The sequence below is a fragment of the Pelophylax lessonae genome (genome assembly GCF_965119305.1).
Source record: "Pelophylax lessonae genome assembly, chromosome: 4".
In the NCBI taxonomy this organism is placed as follows: Eukaryota; Metazoa; Chordata; class Amphibia; order Anura; family Ranidae; genus Pelophylax; species Pelophylax lessonae.
The window spans coordinates 332,083,125-332,100,672 of record NC_138771.1 but is presented as its reverse complement, the minus strand read 5'-3'; the positions used below and the strand labels follow the sequence as shown (position 1 = coordinate 332,100,672).

At 42.4% G+C, this 17,548-nt stretch overlaps 1 protein-coding gene across 1 annotated transcript in view; it reads right to left on the bottom strand.

Moving 5' to 3' along the window:
• Positions 1 to 17,548, bottom strand: part of SH3PXD2B (SH3 and PX domains 2B) — a 273,034-nt gene that overhangs the window by 38,342 nt on the left and 217,144 nt on the right. Inside the window, exons 7-9 of the mRNA XM_082256749.1 lie at positions 7,449 to 7,583; positions 5,841 to 5,948; positions 3,251 to 3,368 (exon numbers count right to left, since the gene is read on the bottom strand). Of these exons, the coding sequence (XP_082112875.1) occupies positions 3,251 to 3,368; positions 5,841 to 5,948; positions 7,449 to 7,583 (361 nt within the window). The remainder of the gene's footprint in view (positions 1 to 3,250; positions 3,369 to 5,840; positions 5,949 to 7,448; positions 7,584 to 17,548) is intronic.

Sequence of the window (17,548 nt, the reverse complement as noted above, 5' to 3'; positions counted from 1 at the left end):
CGAAAATATCTCTGACATAAAAATTAACACTGCACTACCACATAAGAATAAGTAAGGGGCATCTACTAAGCTGCTTAATATATTCAGGTAATATGTGCAATGGCATTACAGCCAATAAAGTTTACAGGTTTTTTTATTTTTTTTTATTTTTTATATTTTAAATTTGCACTTCTAATTGTCAAAAAGTAATATTTGTGTTTGTTTATGAAACCTTGTTTTTTTTTTTTATAAAGACGTTCTATCACAACGGAGTGTTTCTGTAGTGCATGTTCAAACCTTAATACCATAAATAATACCATGTTTGGCAATTCTAGAGAAATGCTTAAAAAATGCATTACAATTTAAAGTGGTTGTTAAGCCACCTATATAAAGTCATCTAATACCATCTGTAATATACAAATAAGTGTCCCTGTGCCTGTGTTCTAGAATAGAAATGCAATCTGTACCTAAATCAGAGCGGCTCCTCGTGCCGCTGACGTCAGCTGGGTAGGAGGGGAAGAGAGGAGAGAGAGAGCAAGCTGAGCGGTCACGTGATGGCTGGGAGCCGCTCGGATTTAGGTACAGATCGCACATTCTTTCTATAACACAGGCACAGGGACACTTATTGATATATTACAGAGGGGATTACATAATTTTAAATAAATATGAGAGCAGCAGGAGGGAAGGGGACAGGCACTAACGAGCAGACAGGCAGGGAGGGGAGGGGGGAGAGGAGCACAGAGGAGGACAGTGCAGGGCTGCGGCTGAACGGAGGCACGTAAACTGACCACGGTGTCAGAGCTCAGCAGCCATGATATACCGTGGTCAGTTTACAGAGGGGAGGGTGAAAACTGGCAGGATCAGCCAGGTTTTTTAGGTGATAGAAGGGGCCAAATGACACAGCACATATATAACATGCTTTAAGGGAAAAGGATGATTTTATTTTGTCCAGGGTAACAAACACTTTAACTAAACCTATTAGAATTTAGTTAAATAAAATGTACTGGAGATTTTAGTCGACTAAAATACGACTAAAACAATTCAGAATACTAAAATTGACAGACACAGCGCTCCATAAATCATCAGTACTGGGTTATATTGCCTCCGCCAAGAGTAGGACTAGGCAGAACAAAAAAACACCTGGCTACACCCATGGATCATCCTCAGCTGGGTATATAACCCCCCCTCTCTGCTCTAGGTAATCAGTTTAGTAGCAAGAAGTGTTATAAGTATCAGAACTCCAAAGAGGGGTGGGTGCTGTGTCCGTCGAACTCAGAGAAATTGATTTTATGGTAAGTAAAAAAATCCCATTTTTTCTTTCATTCATCGACGGACACAGCACTCCATAAATCATAACTACTGGGACGTCCAAAAGAGGTGAAAAATGAAGGGCGGGGAAAATATTCCAAGGCCCAAATATAAGAGCCCTTAACCAGGACACAGGAGCCTTAATTGGGTCACAGGAGCCCTGTCTGAAAAATAAAAGTATAAAGAAAAACACCCCTCAAGAGGGAACAGCTACTCTTAAACAGCAGCCTGTAAAACTTTGCGGCCAAAAGAAGCATCCGCAGATGCCAAAGTATCTGCCTTATAGAATTTTGTGAGTACCGACGAACAAGTGGCCGCCTTGCAAACTTGCGATATTGATGCCTGGTGATGGAAGGCCCAAGAAGAACTCAGCGCCCAAGTAGGGAAAGGTGGAACCTGATCTTTAATGGAATAGGCCTGAGTCATTGTCTGTCTGATCCATCTGGAGATTGTAGCCAAAGAAGCGGCCAGCACTTTTCTTGGTCCGTCCATAACCACAAAAAGCGAGTCTGACCTCCGAAAAAACTCAGTAGCTGCCAGATACACCAGAATGGTACAAACCACATCCAGGTATGCAAAGCAAATTCCTTGGGATGAGCCGGCTTGGGACACAAGGAAGGCAACACAATGTCCTCATTTAAATGGAAGTCAAAGACAATTTCTGGTAGGAATGATGGACAGGGACGAAGAACCACTTTATCCCTATGGATCACTAATTAGGGACTGAGAAAGGATAATGTCGCCAAATCTGGTAACCTGCGAGCCAAGAATGTCATCTTCTGGAATAACGTAGACAAGGGATTCTCCCTAATATTCTTAAATAAATGGAGGTTTCTGGAGAACTGAAAGTACCAAATTGAAATCCCATGGCGGCAAAAGAGACAGTACAGGTGGAGCCACATGTCAAACCGCTAGAGGATGAGCGCCAATTGACTCACACCAAGAAATGAACGCTTTTCCTGTACAAAGGTATATCTTGCTGGAAGACGACTACCTCGCCTTCACCATAGTAGGGATCACTGATCCAGGCAGACCTCTATCCCTCAGTACCTGGCTTTCAATAGCTAAGCCATTAAGACCAGCAACTGTAAAGCAGGATGGTAGATCAGTCCTTGGGATAACTGGGCTTCTCAGAGAGGAAGCCCCCAAGGGACGTTTATGGCCACCGCAAACATGCCCCCCCCCCCCCAATAATGGGTGAGGGCAGACCTTCATGTTGAAAGGGTCTTGTCTGCAGGTACGGAAAAGCTAGCTCTAGGCTTACTAGACCAAGGATGCTTGGAACCTCGATTTGAAAGATCTATTTCCCTTATTCTCAGTCCCAGAATCACAAAATAATTTTCTATGTGCCGGGAAGGAGGGCCCCTTCCCTTTCCTAACAGGCGATCGGCTTGAAAGAACAGATCGATGAGAGCTTTCTTAGAGGTTGGTCTGCGGACTAATTCTTAAGCCACAGCACGTGCCTAATCACCACCACTGAAACAGAAGGTTTGGACAGCACAGGAGCTGTATCCATAGCTGCATCAAAAATAAACTGCAGCCCATGGACCAACTGGTCCGTTAAATCAACATAAGCAGCAGGGACCTGCTCACCCCCAGGCCCGGATGCAAAAGCTTGGCCCATTCAGTTAGGGTCTGAGACACCGAGGCTGAGGCAAAGACTGGCTGCAATGTCAAAACCAGCCATAATAAACATGCTGCTTGCCACAACCTCCGCTTTCCTGTCAGCCAGGTCCTTAAAGGACAGGGATTCATCTACTGGGATCATGGTAGCTTTGCTCAACCTGGAAACAGGAGGGTCCACCATTGGTGGACTAGTCCTAGTCTACTTTTTAGAAGTGACTACTCAAAAGGGTAAACACCAAAATGTTTGGGGACCACATTTTGGTTGTTCCCATTCCTTACCTAAGGAAACCTAAACACAATAGAACAGTTTAAACTTCCTATGAATTATAAATATTACCTTATTTTCCACCAGCCCTCTAAATTCTTCTGGATGACTTCAACAATGACTCCTTTATCTAGTGTGATTTCATCTTGATCCCTTGCAACATATGGGTAGATCACACTGTATTTCTCCTCTGTTAGCAAAAAAGAAAGATGTTTTTTTACATGTATAAAAACAGCTAAACTGAATCTAATAACAAATTCAGCAAGCTAAAATGTTACCTACATTCATATAAAATGTTTTGGTGCAATTATCAATGTAGCCCCAAAATAATAATAATGATTGTTGCCATCTTAAAGTAGAACAACTACATAAAACAAAGCCCAGATCCCAGATATAAGGTCACAATCATTTTGTTCTCAATGTAAAGGCCAAATCATATGAGCACTATTAGAATTATTTAGTGCACTGGTGTTCACAATAACCCATAGCTAAATCAACAAGTTTAGCGTGAACAGACTAATGAATTTACAGTCTGAGATTTAGTAATGTGTCAATGCTCCAATCAACACCCCAGCACCTACCCAGTTTTGCATGGACTGACACTGTCATTTAAAGCCCTGATCATATAATTTCAAGCTACGTAAAAGCTCAGCTTAAAGTGTAACTGGATGTCAGGTAAACAAAGTAATGTTTATCATTGCTTTTTACATTACATAATTTCTGTTACTTTCAGAAACCAGTCAAACTGAAAACCGGCTGCTGCAAAATATAAGTGCAATTAAAAAATGATTAAAACAGCAACTTTTTTTGCACTGCACTTATTAAGATGAGTTACATACTACAATCCATATACCAACGGGGGTGTCAAAACAAATCACATATCAAATAACTTAATGAATATAGTTTACAATAAGATTCATGCCTCAGGCATGCAGATAATCATTTCACTGGCTAGCACAGTGAAACATTCCGTGCAAGTCATGCAGACACCAATGGTCAGAGCACATGCAAACAGTAAACACAGACAAAAAAAAACAAGCCTCTCTGCACCTGGACCCCATCCACTGGTGTACAAATCCCCAAGAGTCCGTCGGCGGCCCACGTGCCTAGGCAAGGACCAGTATCTCCATGGGGCTGGGAGCATGTTGGAAAGCAGGAAGTGACAAAAAAGCAAATGAGGAACCATGGTTATTTTCCCAATAAATCTTTCTTTATGGGATAAATTTAGGAACCCAGTTTGTTGGTATTACATAAACTCAAACACATTTCTGAAAGGCATATTAAATGGAATATAAACTATAGCCTTACATGTGGTGATAAGTGATATCATGCCCCCTATTTATTGCAGCAGCATCCCTCACACCTGTATACTACCAGTCAAAGTGATAGTGGACCATAATGGAATATACTGTACATGGCCAAAAGTTTGTAGTTCCGTGCCCATCAAACCTTTATGAGTGAGTTGGACATCCCATCTCTGAACCCTTGCCAGTGCCCCCCAATTCTAGCTATAAAAACTAGTTTTCTGTAATATTTTGGAGTGTATTTGTGGTAATTAGTACCCATTCATTTAAAACGGCATTTGTGAGATCAGAAATAGATGTGGGGATGAGAAGACTGGGCAAATTGTTCCAATTTCCTCCAAAAAATGTACAACATTGAGGTCACTTTTGGTCATATAGTGTATTTATAGTTGATAAACTAAAGCACATCTAGATGTGAGGAACTTCTATAATAAATGAATTAATATGCTCCTTCACGGAAAAAGCACCACAGAATTACTGGCACATAAATAAGGGCTGCAACACTGGCATCTGGGTTCCTGTGCCTTGTAGGCCCTGCGATCACTTAGAAAAAGCTTTAGACCCAGAGTAGTGTGGTACTATGTACTCAATATTTTAGACCCAGAGTAGTGTGGTACTATGTACTCAATATTTTATAGTCCTACTAATTTCAACAAATGTGCTACAATGAATCCTAGTCAAATGTCCATGTCCTAAGCAGACTTAAAGGTCATGCCAGAGTCTTACAGTCTTACACACATACTAAGGCTATTTGGCTGGAAACCAATGAAATAAACTCTTCACAGACATAAAATCCATTCACTTTCCAATGCCTAGAAATACAAGAATATGCAGTGTAGGGGATCTGGGAGAATATAGGCAGAGGAAGTAGATTTGTATATTTTATGTTTTATTGCAACTTGCAGTAAGCAGTATGACCTGTAGAAAAGTGCAGACATCTCATTAAAGTTACAATAGGAGGAAACAGGATCACTACAATTGAAAGATTTTGACTGTATACTTTCCCAGTGGGCAGAAACTCACAACATATATACTCCTGCTTCAATGTTCCACATGCAAAATAGACTACCACAGATTTATAGAAATAATATTAAAAAAAAAAATACAAACCATACAGCACATACACACACTACATAAAGTACACACATGACAGAAATAGATAACAACGTACAAAGCTATGATGGGAAAGACAGTTTAGTATTTTAGTGACAAATATTTATTGGTTTGTTCATATGTGGTAACAGCTAATTAGATACGAGATTAGCATGGAATGGACATGTTTCTGGTTTAAACATGCTCTACTTCTTTTCTCTGTGATATGTGTTAGATGGAATGAAATAATGAAGAGGCCATCTTACCCTCTTCAGGTTGAATGGTGAAGTCATCTTGTCCCCCATCTTGAGCCTCTAGGCAAGTTGCAGGTACCCAGCCCATCTGCTCATCTGCCGTGCTAACGAACCACCAGCCTAAAATCAACCAACATTAACATATACTAACACATTAATGTTTTGCCATAACAAACAATGGTTAATGTATCCAATTACATGTTGCAGAGCCCCAAAAGTGAAGTTAAAGCGCAACTTTAATTTAAAAAGGGAAGTTCCGCCTTTTTCTGGTCCTCCTCCCATCTATCCTCTGGCTGTATTGAAGGTTATTTTTTTTGTCAGGGAGCAGATACCTAGTTTTGACAGGTACATGCTCCCACTTCTTAAGTTGGCCCAACCCCCCCCCCCCTCCCCCGGTCACACCCATGTCAAAGGCCCCAGGACCGAGAATGTGCAGTGCCACTCAAGCATGAGTAGTGGGATGACAGCTGTGAAGCCAAAGGAAGTCACAGTCAGCTTTCCACATTGAAGGTGGTAGCGCTGGGGACCTGAAGGCCAGCAAAGAACCGACCTAGGGGAGGACAGCGCTGGATCCTTGGACTGGTGTATGCAGCATTATTAAAAGTCTGCAGCTACAGTATTTTCAGATGCTGAGTTTTATTTATTTTTTTTGAGTGAAGTTCACTCTTTAAGCATGGGCAATAATGCACAAGGTTTCTGGTTTATCTTTTTGAATTATCTCCTTATCACACTTGCTCAAAAAAACAAACCGGAAACCAATAACTTGCAGGCTCAACAGTTTCCCATATATTCTTTCTGAATATGCATCCTCCCCATAAAAAAAGACAACAGATTCACTTTTTACCTAAAATATTTAAAATGGAACTACATTGCATCTGAGCACCAAAAACACTAATTAATTTTGACTCCTTTATCCATCCATGTCTCCATGCTTTATTTTGCTGAGAAATCCCTTTGAAAACCACCCCAAGCACTTTTGACTGTGACCATCTTGAGCGCAGATGATTCATATAGGAGTTCCTTCCTGGAATCCATCTGCCCTTAGCTCAGGCATGCAGACAGGAGGATGTGCTTAGCTGAAAAAGCCATTCCTGCCCTCCTGAAGACTCCTAAGTTATATGACATTTTGCCTGACCAGAAACCAGGAAGTAACTGAGGTTAAAAAAAAAAAAAAAGTCAAAAGCCAAGTAAATATGATATACTTCCCTTCTTATTTACTAAAACAAGCAGCATAAGGATTAAAAAATAGTCAATGCTAATTGAGAGAGTGAAGTTTCACTTAGGCCCCATTCACACTAGTGCGACTTGTCCCGCGATTTTGGAACGCAAAATCGCATGACAAGTCGTTTTCCATTATTTTCAATGAGCCCCATTCAGATCAGTGCGTTTTGAAGTCGCACCGGCTTCAAAGTAGTTCCTGCACTACTTTGCCACGATTTTAATGCGTTTTGAGGCATATAGCCTTGCCATTGCTTTCAAAATCGCAGCAAAGTCGCGGCAAAATCGCGCTGCGAAATCGCGGCAAAATCGCTGTAAAATTGCGTCGCATAAGTGTGAAAGGGGCCTTAAAGACCAGAAATAGGTTTCTGCTGGTGCGGAAAAAAGAAACTTGTGCCTTACCAGACTCATTTTTCTCAATGATATCCACCACTTGTCCGACTCCCAGGCTGATTTCTGAGCTCTCTTGTTTGTCATACGGAGACACAACTACATACTGGTCAAGGACAAAAGGATCAGCTGATGCAGAGTCTGCACCTGCCCAAGAGAACAAACAAGTTCATCTACAAGGAACACTTTCAGTTAGGAGCTAAAATTATGTTAGAACAATATTACTACAATTTAAGAGGATGTAAGGAAAAAAGCAAAAAAATTATCTTCATTATGATACAACATAATATGTATAAGGTTTTGGTGCACATAAAAAGCACATAAAGCAACAGACAAAATGTGTAATGAGAGCCATCAACAGCGCTAAAGTCAGCTATAAATGAATCAAATTTCTTGATGAACCCATCTAACATCCCTCAATTGAAAAATCAAAGTAGCTGGGTGGAAAATTGTCAGTCTAACAGTACCTGCATCCAAGTACTCCGGTTTTTCAAAAGCTGGCAGGGCTGCTATCAAATACAACAGCTGCAGCAGAAGATTCATCCATTCTCACTGAGTAGAATAGATGGAAACATTTATACAGGTATGTTGTCAAGTCCGTTTAAAGTACAATTAAAAAACCGGCTTCTCCTTGCCAGTCACTGGCATGCCAGTCACAGGCATGCACAGCTCAGTGTACATTTACAGCACTGCTCTGTGCCAGGATGATTTAACTCTTGTGCAGGTATGCGCAGGAGTGATGCCATCAAGTAGCCTGATCGTCCGAACCCAGAAGGAAGATTGGGAGAAGATGGAAACATCCGTGACCAGTGGGTGCATTGACAGCACAATACTTAAGGGTAAGCAAGGAAATTCTGTCATAATGTGTCAATATGCTGTAAATACTAGAACAATATGGCTAATAGCTTTGGAGCGCCTCCTCCCCCCCACCCTCAGAAATAAAAAAAATAAAAATGTAGAAGTTTAATTCTGCTTAAAGGTTGTGTAATATTCAAAAACCTATCAGACCAGCCCCATGAAGACAGATACTATAACATTTTCCCAGCATTATACATAGAATTAATTGTTCTCCTCTGGTGAAATAAAATAAACCTATAAAATCAGAATAGAACATGTGAGGCAGAGAAATCCTATGTGATCATTTATCCCCAATCAGAATTTTCAAGTCTGTGCAATTGTGTTTAAACACTGCTAGATGGCACCATTGAACAAGAAGTACTATGACCCAAATGATTTGTATTTCCCTGAAGATTGCTGTACAGTAGTATCAGTATTTACTTTCTCTCACAGATAAAAATCTGAACCACTGATGTAATGGTTAACGAAAACCCCAATTTTGGTACAACCTGATGTCACAAATACAATGTAAACCTTTCTCTTGTAATCCATAGCAAACCTTGTTATATTTACAAGAGTGCCAAAACATCCAGAACCTTTAGAGCCGGTTCACATAGGCGCGACCCGACTTGCCGGGGCGACCTGTGAAGTCGCGGTGCGCAGCTCGCACCGCAACCTCGGAGCGGCATGCACGGACTTCATATCATTGAAGTCAATGCAGGTCCCTCCAGGTCGCCCCAAAGTAGCTCAGGACCCTTTTTCTAAGTCGGAGCGACTTGTGTCGATCCTATTAGAACGGGTCCTGTGCTAATCTATGGCAGGCGACCCGCGGCGACTTGTCAGGCGACCAGGTCGCCTGACAAGTCGCCCCAGTGTGAACCGGCTCTGAGGGTGCCTTTCTTCCCAAAGTAGTTCCTGTGTAACAATGGTGTGTCCTAATGCAAACACTGTACATCAAGTTCAGAGCAGATTTCCCTTATGCACACTATGGGGCCCCGCTCAACCTAATAAAGTTTATGAATGTACAGTATAAACTAATTGGCACACGTGAAAATTTCTCTTTGGGTCTTGTGCACAATCGGCATTTGCCCACTTCTTCTAAACTCCAGGAGAAAAGCAGCATCAAAAACACACCTAAAACCTGCGCTGGCCAGTATATTTACTTATCCTGGCCGTTGAAATTAATGAATGCACAAGCGCTTGATGTGCCTAGCGCCTAAGCACGTTAAGGCACGACAGTGTTTTTTCTGTCAAGACACCGCTTCCGCTGAACGTGCTTGAAAGTGGGGTTTTACTCCGCCTCCGAACTCCTGTAAACATCTATGTGTACATGGACACCAAAAAAACAAGCAAAACACTTCTAAAAGCAGTGTTTAAGACCCCATGCACACTAGGTGTTTGCCCAGCTCTTTGAAACATCAGAAGAAAACCAGCATCAAAAATGCACCTAAAAGTGCTTGGGTGTTTATTATTCTTTGGCCAGAATATTAAAGAGGAAGTAAACTCAAAGGCATAATTTGTACCTATAGTAAGGCTTACCTATAGGTACTGTAAACAACTCCTAAACGTGTACCATTTAGAGTCCATTCAGACTATTGAGTAGTACAGGACCCGTTCTAATATGAGCGACACAAGTCGCTCCGACTTAGAAAAAGGGTCCTGTACTACTTTGGGGCGACCTGGAGGCGACTTGCATTGACTTCAATTATATGAAGTCCGTGCAAGTCGCGCCAAAGTCACGGTGCACAGGTCGCCCCACAAAGTTGTGTCGCGCCAGTCTGAATGGGCTGTAAGGAGATATTGATATATATATTTTTTTAATCAGATCATTTTTATTGAAAAACTTTTCAACAAAACAAGAAAAAACAAAGAAAAACCTGAACACACATAGAGGAAAAGTGCACAAGAACAACACAGTTGAGCCATCACAGTACAGTAGTAATAAGTGCATTGCGAGAATTACCGTAAGTCATAACCTCATTATAACAACAGCAGACAATATTACAACACACCATATCTAGCACAGAGAAGGCACGGATGTTTCAATCTCACTGCCAGAGCATACCAATACTAGTGGGACCCTGGTAGGAGATATTGATATTACATGCTCTGAAGCACATAGGTGGCCGTTCCTTCAGGTACCTGTGCCATTAATGACGGCTCCCTCATACGCGGGAGTGATGTCATTGCGGCTCCGGCCTGTCATACACCTGGAGTTTGAAGAGATGGAAGGAAGACCAGGTAAAGATGAACGCTGCCTCTAGCGATTACATAGCATTGCTGGAGGGCTTCGTTTTCAGGTAAGATTCATACTAGCACATTATGCCTTTACCTCGCAGGTCCAAAAAAAAAAAACAACCAGGGGTTTACAACTTTTTTTTTACTCTGGCCACTGAAATGAATGAACGCTAAAGCACTTCATGTATTTAGACCAATCTGGCGTTTTTTTCTGCCAAAACGTTGCTGCTTATAAACACGCTGGCAGTGGGTTGTATTTCTGCCTCTAAACTCCTCTAAATGCCTATTTGTGCATGGATACATAGGCTAGCCACAAAATAATAATATTAAAAAAAAAAAAAAACACAAAAAGCCTCTAAAAAGTGTTTGAAAAGTCCAAATGCTGTGTTATAATGGAATTCGTAATCTTCTGGTTGATGGATTTTCCAGAACTCCCATTCCCCTGCTTCTGTTATTGGCTTAATGTCTCTTCCGGAAGCCTGGGGTTGAAGTAAAGACGTTTATATATAATGTAGCATGGAGGTCTTTGCATGTCCTATTTACTGTACTGGGAGTTTCTTCCATGAGATATCTGCATGTATAAAAGGCGCCTCATGGGTTCCAATGTCAATTGGATTGTAATCAGAGAAAAGGCAGAATCTCCTATGTAACTGATTTTTTTAAAACACAATCCACTGGCATTAGCTGTTTTGGTTCATTGGGAGCATGAAAATATGCATGTATTGTTTAGGTAGTAGAGAGGGCAACAGCCATCATACTTTACAGGACCTTTCACCTATTACTTATAACTCCAAAAATTCTGTTCAAACTAAGTAAAGCTAAATAAGAGGATTAATCCTTTATAAACTTTTTTCCAGTGCTAGGACAAATTCCTCTGGCACCAATGCAAAGATGCTAACGTGCCCCACAGCTGACATAGATGGTCGTTGCAAGTCCACTGGTTCCCTCCTAGCCACCCATCCTCCCCTCCGCTGCACTAATAGGGCACTTTTTTTGGTTATTTACCATATTTTAAATAAAAGACTTCTGGTTGCCCAATTAAACAATGCATTGAGGCTGAAGCTCAAGCTGCTCCCATAAGCTGCAAAGGCAGTGGACAGAGTGCATACATTTTGTGGGCACTATGCTATGCGGGCATTACTGAATGCCAAATGCGACCCATTCAACTGATGTGAGGCTTTTTTTAGGGGTTAAAACAGGCAGTGAGAAGGCAACAAACACCCTTTGAAGAGCGATCTAATGCAAGTTTACATATGAAAAAGGCAAACCAAAAAAGTTAAGGAAAGAAGGGGGGGGGGGGGGAACGGAATTTGATTTAATCAAGGATGTAATGAGCAGTGCTATACTGCCACTTTGATGCCCAGCCCACTGCATTCTGTGAATCAGGAGTTCCTGACACAGAACAAAGATGGTAGTCTTGCTAGCAGCTGTGCTGATTACACTATGAGATCTGCTTTCTAATGCCCCATACACACGTGCAGATTATCTGCAGACTTTTGTCTGCAGACTTACCAAAACCATATAATATGAGGTCAAACCTAAACACTTTCAATTTGTATGCAATCCGGCAGGCCCTTGCACTACATAGAAAAGGTAAGTCTGCAGACAAAAGTCTGCAGATAATCTGCACGTGTGTACGGGGCATAAGTAAATTCTGCAGGGTTTGGCTGGTATTTTGACAGCCTGGCTCTGCAAACAGTGCCTGAGAAGACCAGGGAGAGGCAGAGGTAGGACAGACTAATGCCCCGTACACACCTGCAGATTATCTGAAGACTTTTGTCTGCAGACTTACCTTTTCTATGTAGTGCAAGGGCCTGCCGGATTGCATACAAATTGAAAGTGTTTAGGTTTGACCTCATATTATATGGTTTTGGTAAGTCTGCAGACAAAAGTCTTCAGATAATCTGCAGGTGTGTACGGGGCATAAGACACCACTGCAACACCCAATGTAGGGGGCCTTCTGCCCTTGCCTGGCTCAATATCTGCATAGTTACAATACATTAGGAATAAATGTTTAGATTTTTGCATTACCTGAATTGGGACTGGTTCTCTTTAAATGTCTGTTAACTGCCCCAATGCAATAGGCTTGGAGTAAACAGTTTAGTGCTTTTCTAAAACACTCTTGAAGTCTTGCAAGTTAAATTGTAGAGAAAATGGAATTTAAGACTTACCGTAAAATCCATTTCTCTGATGTACACTGACGAACACAGCTCCCTATCTTCTTGACCATTGGGTTATACTGCCCCCAAGAGGAGTAGGATACTATGCAGGAAAAGGCTTGACTATGCCTATGGGGCAGTCCCAGGGGGACAACTCCAAAGAGGGGTGGTTGCTGTGTCTGCCAATGAACATCAGGGAAATTGATTTAACGGTAAGTCTTAAATCCCATTTTCTCTACAATTAATTGGTCAGTGCCAGCATGCTTCGATCCATCCAGGTGTCCCTAGCGAAGGAAGAGTGAGCTTTTAAAAACCCAGGACAATGGCACCGGAGGCTGAATCACCCACAGAGGTATGTGCATCACAAGAACCGGGGGGGAGGGGGGGTAATTATAGGGATAGGGGATATGTACCAATGTAAAAATAAATATATTTTTTATATATCATTTAGCGGGCAGACCTTAAAGGGCAACATAAAAAATATACAAATCCTTTAAATAGGATGCTTTGGGAAGTGTTCACATTTTCAGAAAAAAATTAAAGGTGAACTAACATAGTTACATACATAGTTTGTGAGGTTGAAAAAAGACATCAGTCCATTCAGTTCAACCTACGTATGATGTGTGTGTGTGCTGTTAACCGTACATTGTATACCCCTGTATGTTGTGGTCTTTAAGGTGCCCATTTAAAATTCTTTTGAAACGCTCGATGCTCTCTGCTGATACGACTGCTTGTGGAAGCAAATTCCACATCCTAACTGCTCTGACAGTGAAGAACCCTTTACGTATTTTAATGTTAAACAGTTTTTCCTCTAGTTTTAGTGAGTCGCCACGTGTCTTATTGTATTCCCTTTCTCTGAAAAGTTTGTTCCTTATGCTAGGGTGGCCAGTACAGTATTTGTACATTGATATCATATCCCCTCTCAAGCGTCTCTTCTCCAGAGAGAATAGGTTCAGTGCTTGTAGTCTTTCCTCATAGCTGATGTCCTCCGTTCCGTTGGCCTTCTCTTGACTCTCTCCAGTTCCAGCACATCCTTCCTGAGGACCGGTGCCCAGAACTGGACAGCATACTCCAGATGTGGCCGGACCAGAGTCTTGTAGAGTGGGAGAATAATCTATTTATTTCTGGAGTGAATCCCCTTTTTTATACATGCCGTATTCTGTTGGCTTTCGTCACAGCGGCTTGGCATTGCATGCCACTGCCAAGCCTGTTGTCCACTAGTACCCCCAGGTTTCCCCCCTAGTGAGTAGCTTGCTTTCGTGTTTCTGACGCCCAAGTGCATTACTTTATATTTTTTCAACATTAAACCTCATCTGCCAAGTAGTTGCCCACTCCATTATTTTGTTCAGGTCCGCTTGTAAGGTTTCCACATCCTGCATAGAAGATATTGGCATGCTTAGTTTAGTATCATCCGCAAATACCGAGATTGTGCTAGATATCCCCTCCTCTAGATCATTTATGAATAAATTAAACAGGATTGGTCCCAGGACCGAAACTTGGGGGACCCCACTTTCCACACCCGCCCAATCCAAGTACTCTCCATTAATCACCACCCTCTGGACTTTTGTACAGTAAGCATTTGTGGGGAACGGTGCCAAATGTCTTTTTATAGTCCAGATACACCACATCCACAGGCTTTCCTTTATCTAGGCGGCAGCTCACTTCATCGTAGAAGGTTAATAGATTGGTCTGGCAAGAACGATTTTTCATGAATTCATGCTGATTACTACTAATAATACAGTTTTCATTACTAAAGTCTTGTATGTGGTCCCTTCACAATCCCTCCAAAATCTTGCAGACTACTGATGTTAGGCCGACCGGCCTATAGTTACCCGGGATATATCTCGGCCCTTTTTTAAATATTGGTACCACGTTGGCTTTTTCCCAATCAGCTGGCACCATAACCGTCTGTAAACTATCCTTAAAGATCAAAAATAATGGTCTGGCAATCACCTGGCTGAGCCCTTTAAGAACCCTCGGGTGCAAGCAATCCGGTCCCGGTGATTTATTTATGTTAAGTTTCTCTAGTTTAGTTCTAAGTCTATCTTCTGTTAGCCATGGCGGTACTTCCTGAGGTGTATTTTTTAGTTTAGCATTACAAGCTGGGTTAGTGTAGCCCCCCGATTCTTTTGTGTAGACTGGAGAGAAGAAATTATTTAACACTTTCGCCTTCTCTCTGTCCTCTATGGCCAGATTTCCTTTGTCATCTTTTATGGGGCCAATGTGTTCTGGCCTCGCTTTCTTACTGTTTATACACTTAAAGAATTTCTTGGGGTTTTTTTTTTTTACTCTCTTCCGCTATATGTCTCTCATGTTCTATTTTAGCCACCTTTATTTCGCCTTTACATTTCTTATTACATTCTTTGTAATGCTTGAATGCTGCTAATGAACCCTCAGCCTTGTATTTTTTGATGGCCTTTTCTTTAGTATTAATATGCATTTTTATGTTGGAGTTTAGCCCCCAGGGTTTAGTTTTGCTCTTATAAATTTATTTCTCTTTGAAATGCACTGACCAATCCCTTTGTTTAGTATGCTCTTGAAGCACTCCCATTTTTCCTCCATGTTCTTTGCTAGAAAATATCAAATGTAATGGAACCCTGGTAACAAAGAGAACAGTTTTGGGAAATTGGCTCTTTTGAAATTCAGTGTCCTAATTGACCTATGGTCACTGTTTCCTAAGTTGCCCCTTATTTCTATATCTGTGAGCAGGTCTGTATTGTTGGTAATCAGTAGGCCAAGTACCCCATTGTTTCTTGTCGGTGCGTTCACCATCTGACCCATAAAATTGTCCTGCAAAACATTTAGGAACTGCCGAGCCTTGGCTGAATGCGCGGTTCCTTCTGCCTAGTCTATATCTGGATAATTAAAGTCCCCCATTATGACATTATCCATCCTTGCTGCCAATCCTATCTGTGAAAGGAGGTCCGTCTCCCCCTCCTCCCTCTGGTTGGGGGGCCTATAGCATACACCCAATATTACCTTCCCCATAGTGCCTTCCTTTTGAAGTTCTACCTATAGGGATTCTGCCTCGTCCATAGCTCCATTATTATTATCATCCCTCATATTTACCTGTACACTGTTCTTAATATACAGACATACCCCTCCCCCTTTTTTACCTTCTCTATCTATGCGATAAAGGAAATACCCCTGAATGGTCGCCATCCAATCATGAGAGATGTCGAACCAAGTCTCTGTTATCCCCACAAAATCTAAGTCCTCCTCATACATCAGCAGCTCCAGCTCTCCCATCTTGTTGGCCAGGCTTCTGGCATTGGTATACAAACCTCGTAATTTTGACCGGATGCATATCATATCCTTATTTGATGTTGCTGCTCTTGTGATTTTTCCCCATACCCACCTTGGATTTAGGAACTCTGAACACCCTACCGCTAATGTCCCCATTTGTGCCCTCTGAATCTTGCTTCCCGCTGGCTAATTCTACATCTGTACCCTCCACCCCATCACCCAATTTAAAAGCCCCTCTAACTTTTTGGCCATCCTCTCACCCAGTACGGTTGCTCCCTCCCCATTTAGGTGCAATCCGTCTCTACCAAAGAGCCTGTGGATGACTGAGAAGTCGGCCCAGTTATCCAGGAACCCGAAACCCTCCTTACTACACCAGCTTCTCCACTTGTTAACTTCCCTAATCTCCCGCTGCCTCTCTGGTGTGGCTCGAGGTACAGGTAGTATTCCTGAAAATACTACCTTGGAGTTCCTAGTCCTCAACTTATCTCCTAAGTCCCTGAAATCGTTTAGGACTCTCCATCTCCCTCTGCTTATGTCATTGGTACCCACGTGTGCCATGACAGCTTAGTCTTCCCCAGCCCCACCCAGTAATCTGTCCACCCGATCCCTGATGTGCCGAACCCAAGCCCCTGGTAAACAACAGACAGTTCGGCGCTCACTGTCTTTGTGACAGATTGCCCTGTCTGTCCTTCTAATGATTGAGTCCCCTACCACCAGCACCTGTCTTTCCTTTCCCTTTCTCCCGGTCTCACTGGAGGAGTTCTTCCCCTGGCAGCTAGGGGCGTTGCTCTGCTCCAGCAATGCTGGTCCCCGACTGGTTTCCCTGACACCACGCAACGGGGCGTATTTATTGGGGTGCTCCAGCCCAGGACCAGCCTCCTTGCCTTGTTCCCTTCTACCCCTCCTAACTGTTACCCATCTACTCTGCTCTGATGCCTGCACCCCTGTTTCTCTGCCCTCCTCTGTGCAGGCCCCGGCCTGCACCTGTCAGGTACGATCCCAGCTCTCCTTCAGTATGGAGAGTCTTCTCAGTGTTGCCAGCTTCTTCCCTAGATTCAGGACCTGGGCTTCCAGGGAAGCAACGTGCTTACATTTTGTGCAGCTGTATTCGCATGATCGAGGAACATATACCTGCATCAAGATGTACACCGAATCGCATCTCCACACCCGCTGGGCATTGTACCTACTAATCTAATCTAACAGGGATTCAGTAATTTAAGTCTGTCCTGTGTGGCTGTTTTCTAGCTTCCTAACTCTACTTTCTTACCCTCTGGTGCTCCGCGACACTCACTGGCACTCCCAGACACTCAGGTACTTACAGGTACTCCCAGACACTCAGGTACTCCCAAACACTCAGGTACTCACCGGTACTTCCAGACACTCAGGTACTCCCAGACACTAAAATAAGGCTCCAAAGGCACATATTTGAGTGTGCTTGCATTTATGTCAATAGTACATTGTATATCCCTGTATGTTGTGATTGTTAAGGTGCCCATCTAATCGTTTTTTTTAAACTATTGACGCTCCTTGCTAATACCACTGCTTGTGGAAGAGAATTCCACATCCTTTCCGTTCTGACAGTAAAGAACACTCTACGCAGTTTAAGGTTAAACGGCTTCTCTTCCAATTACA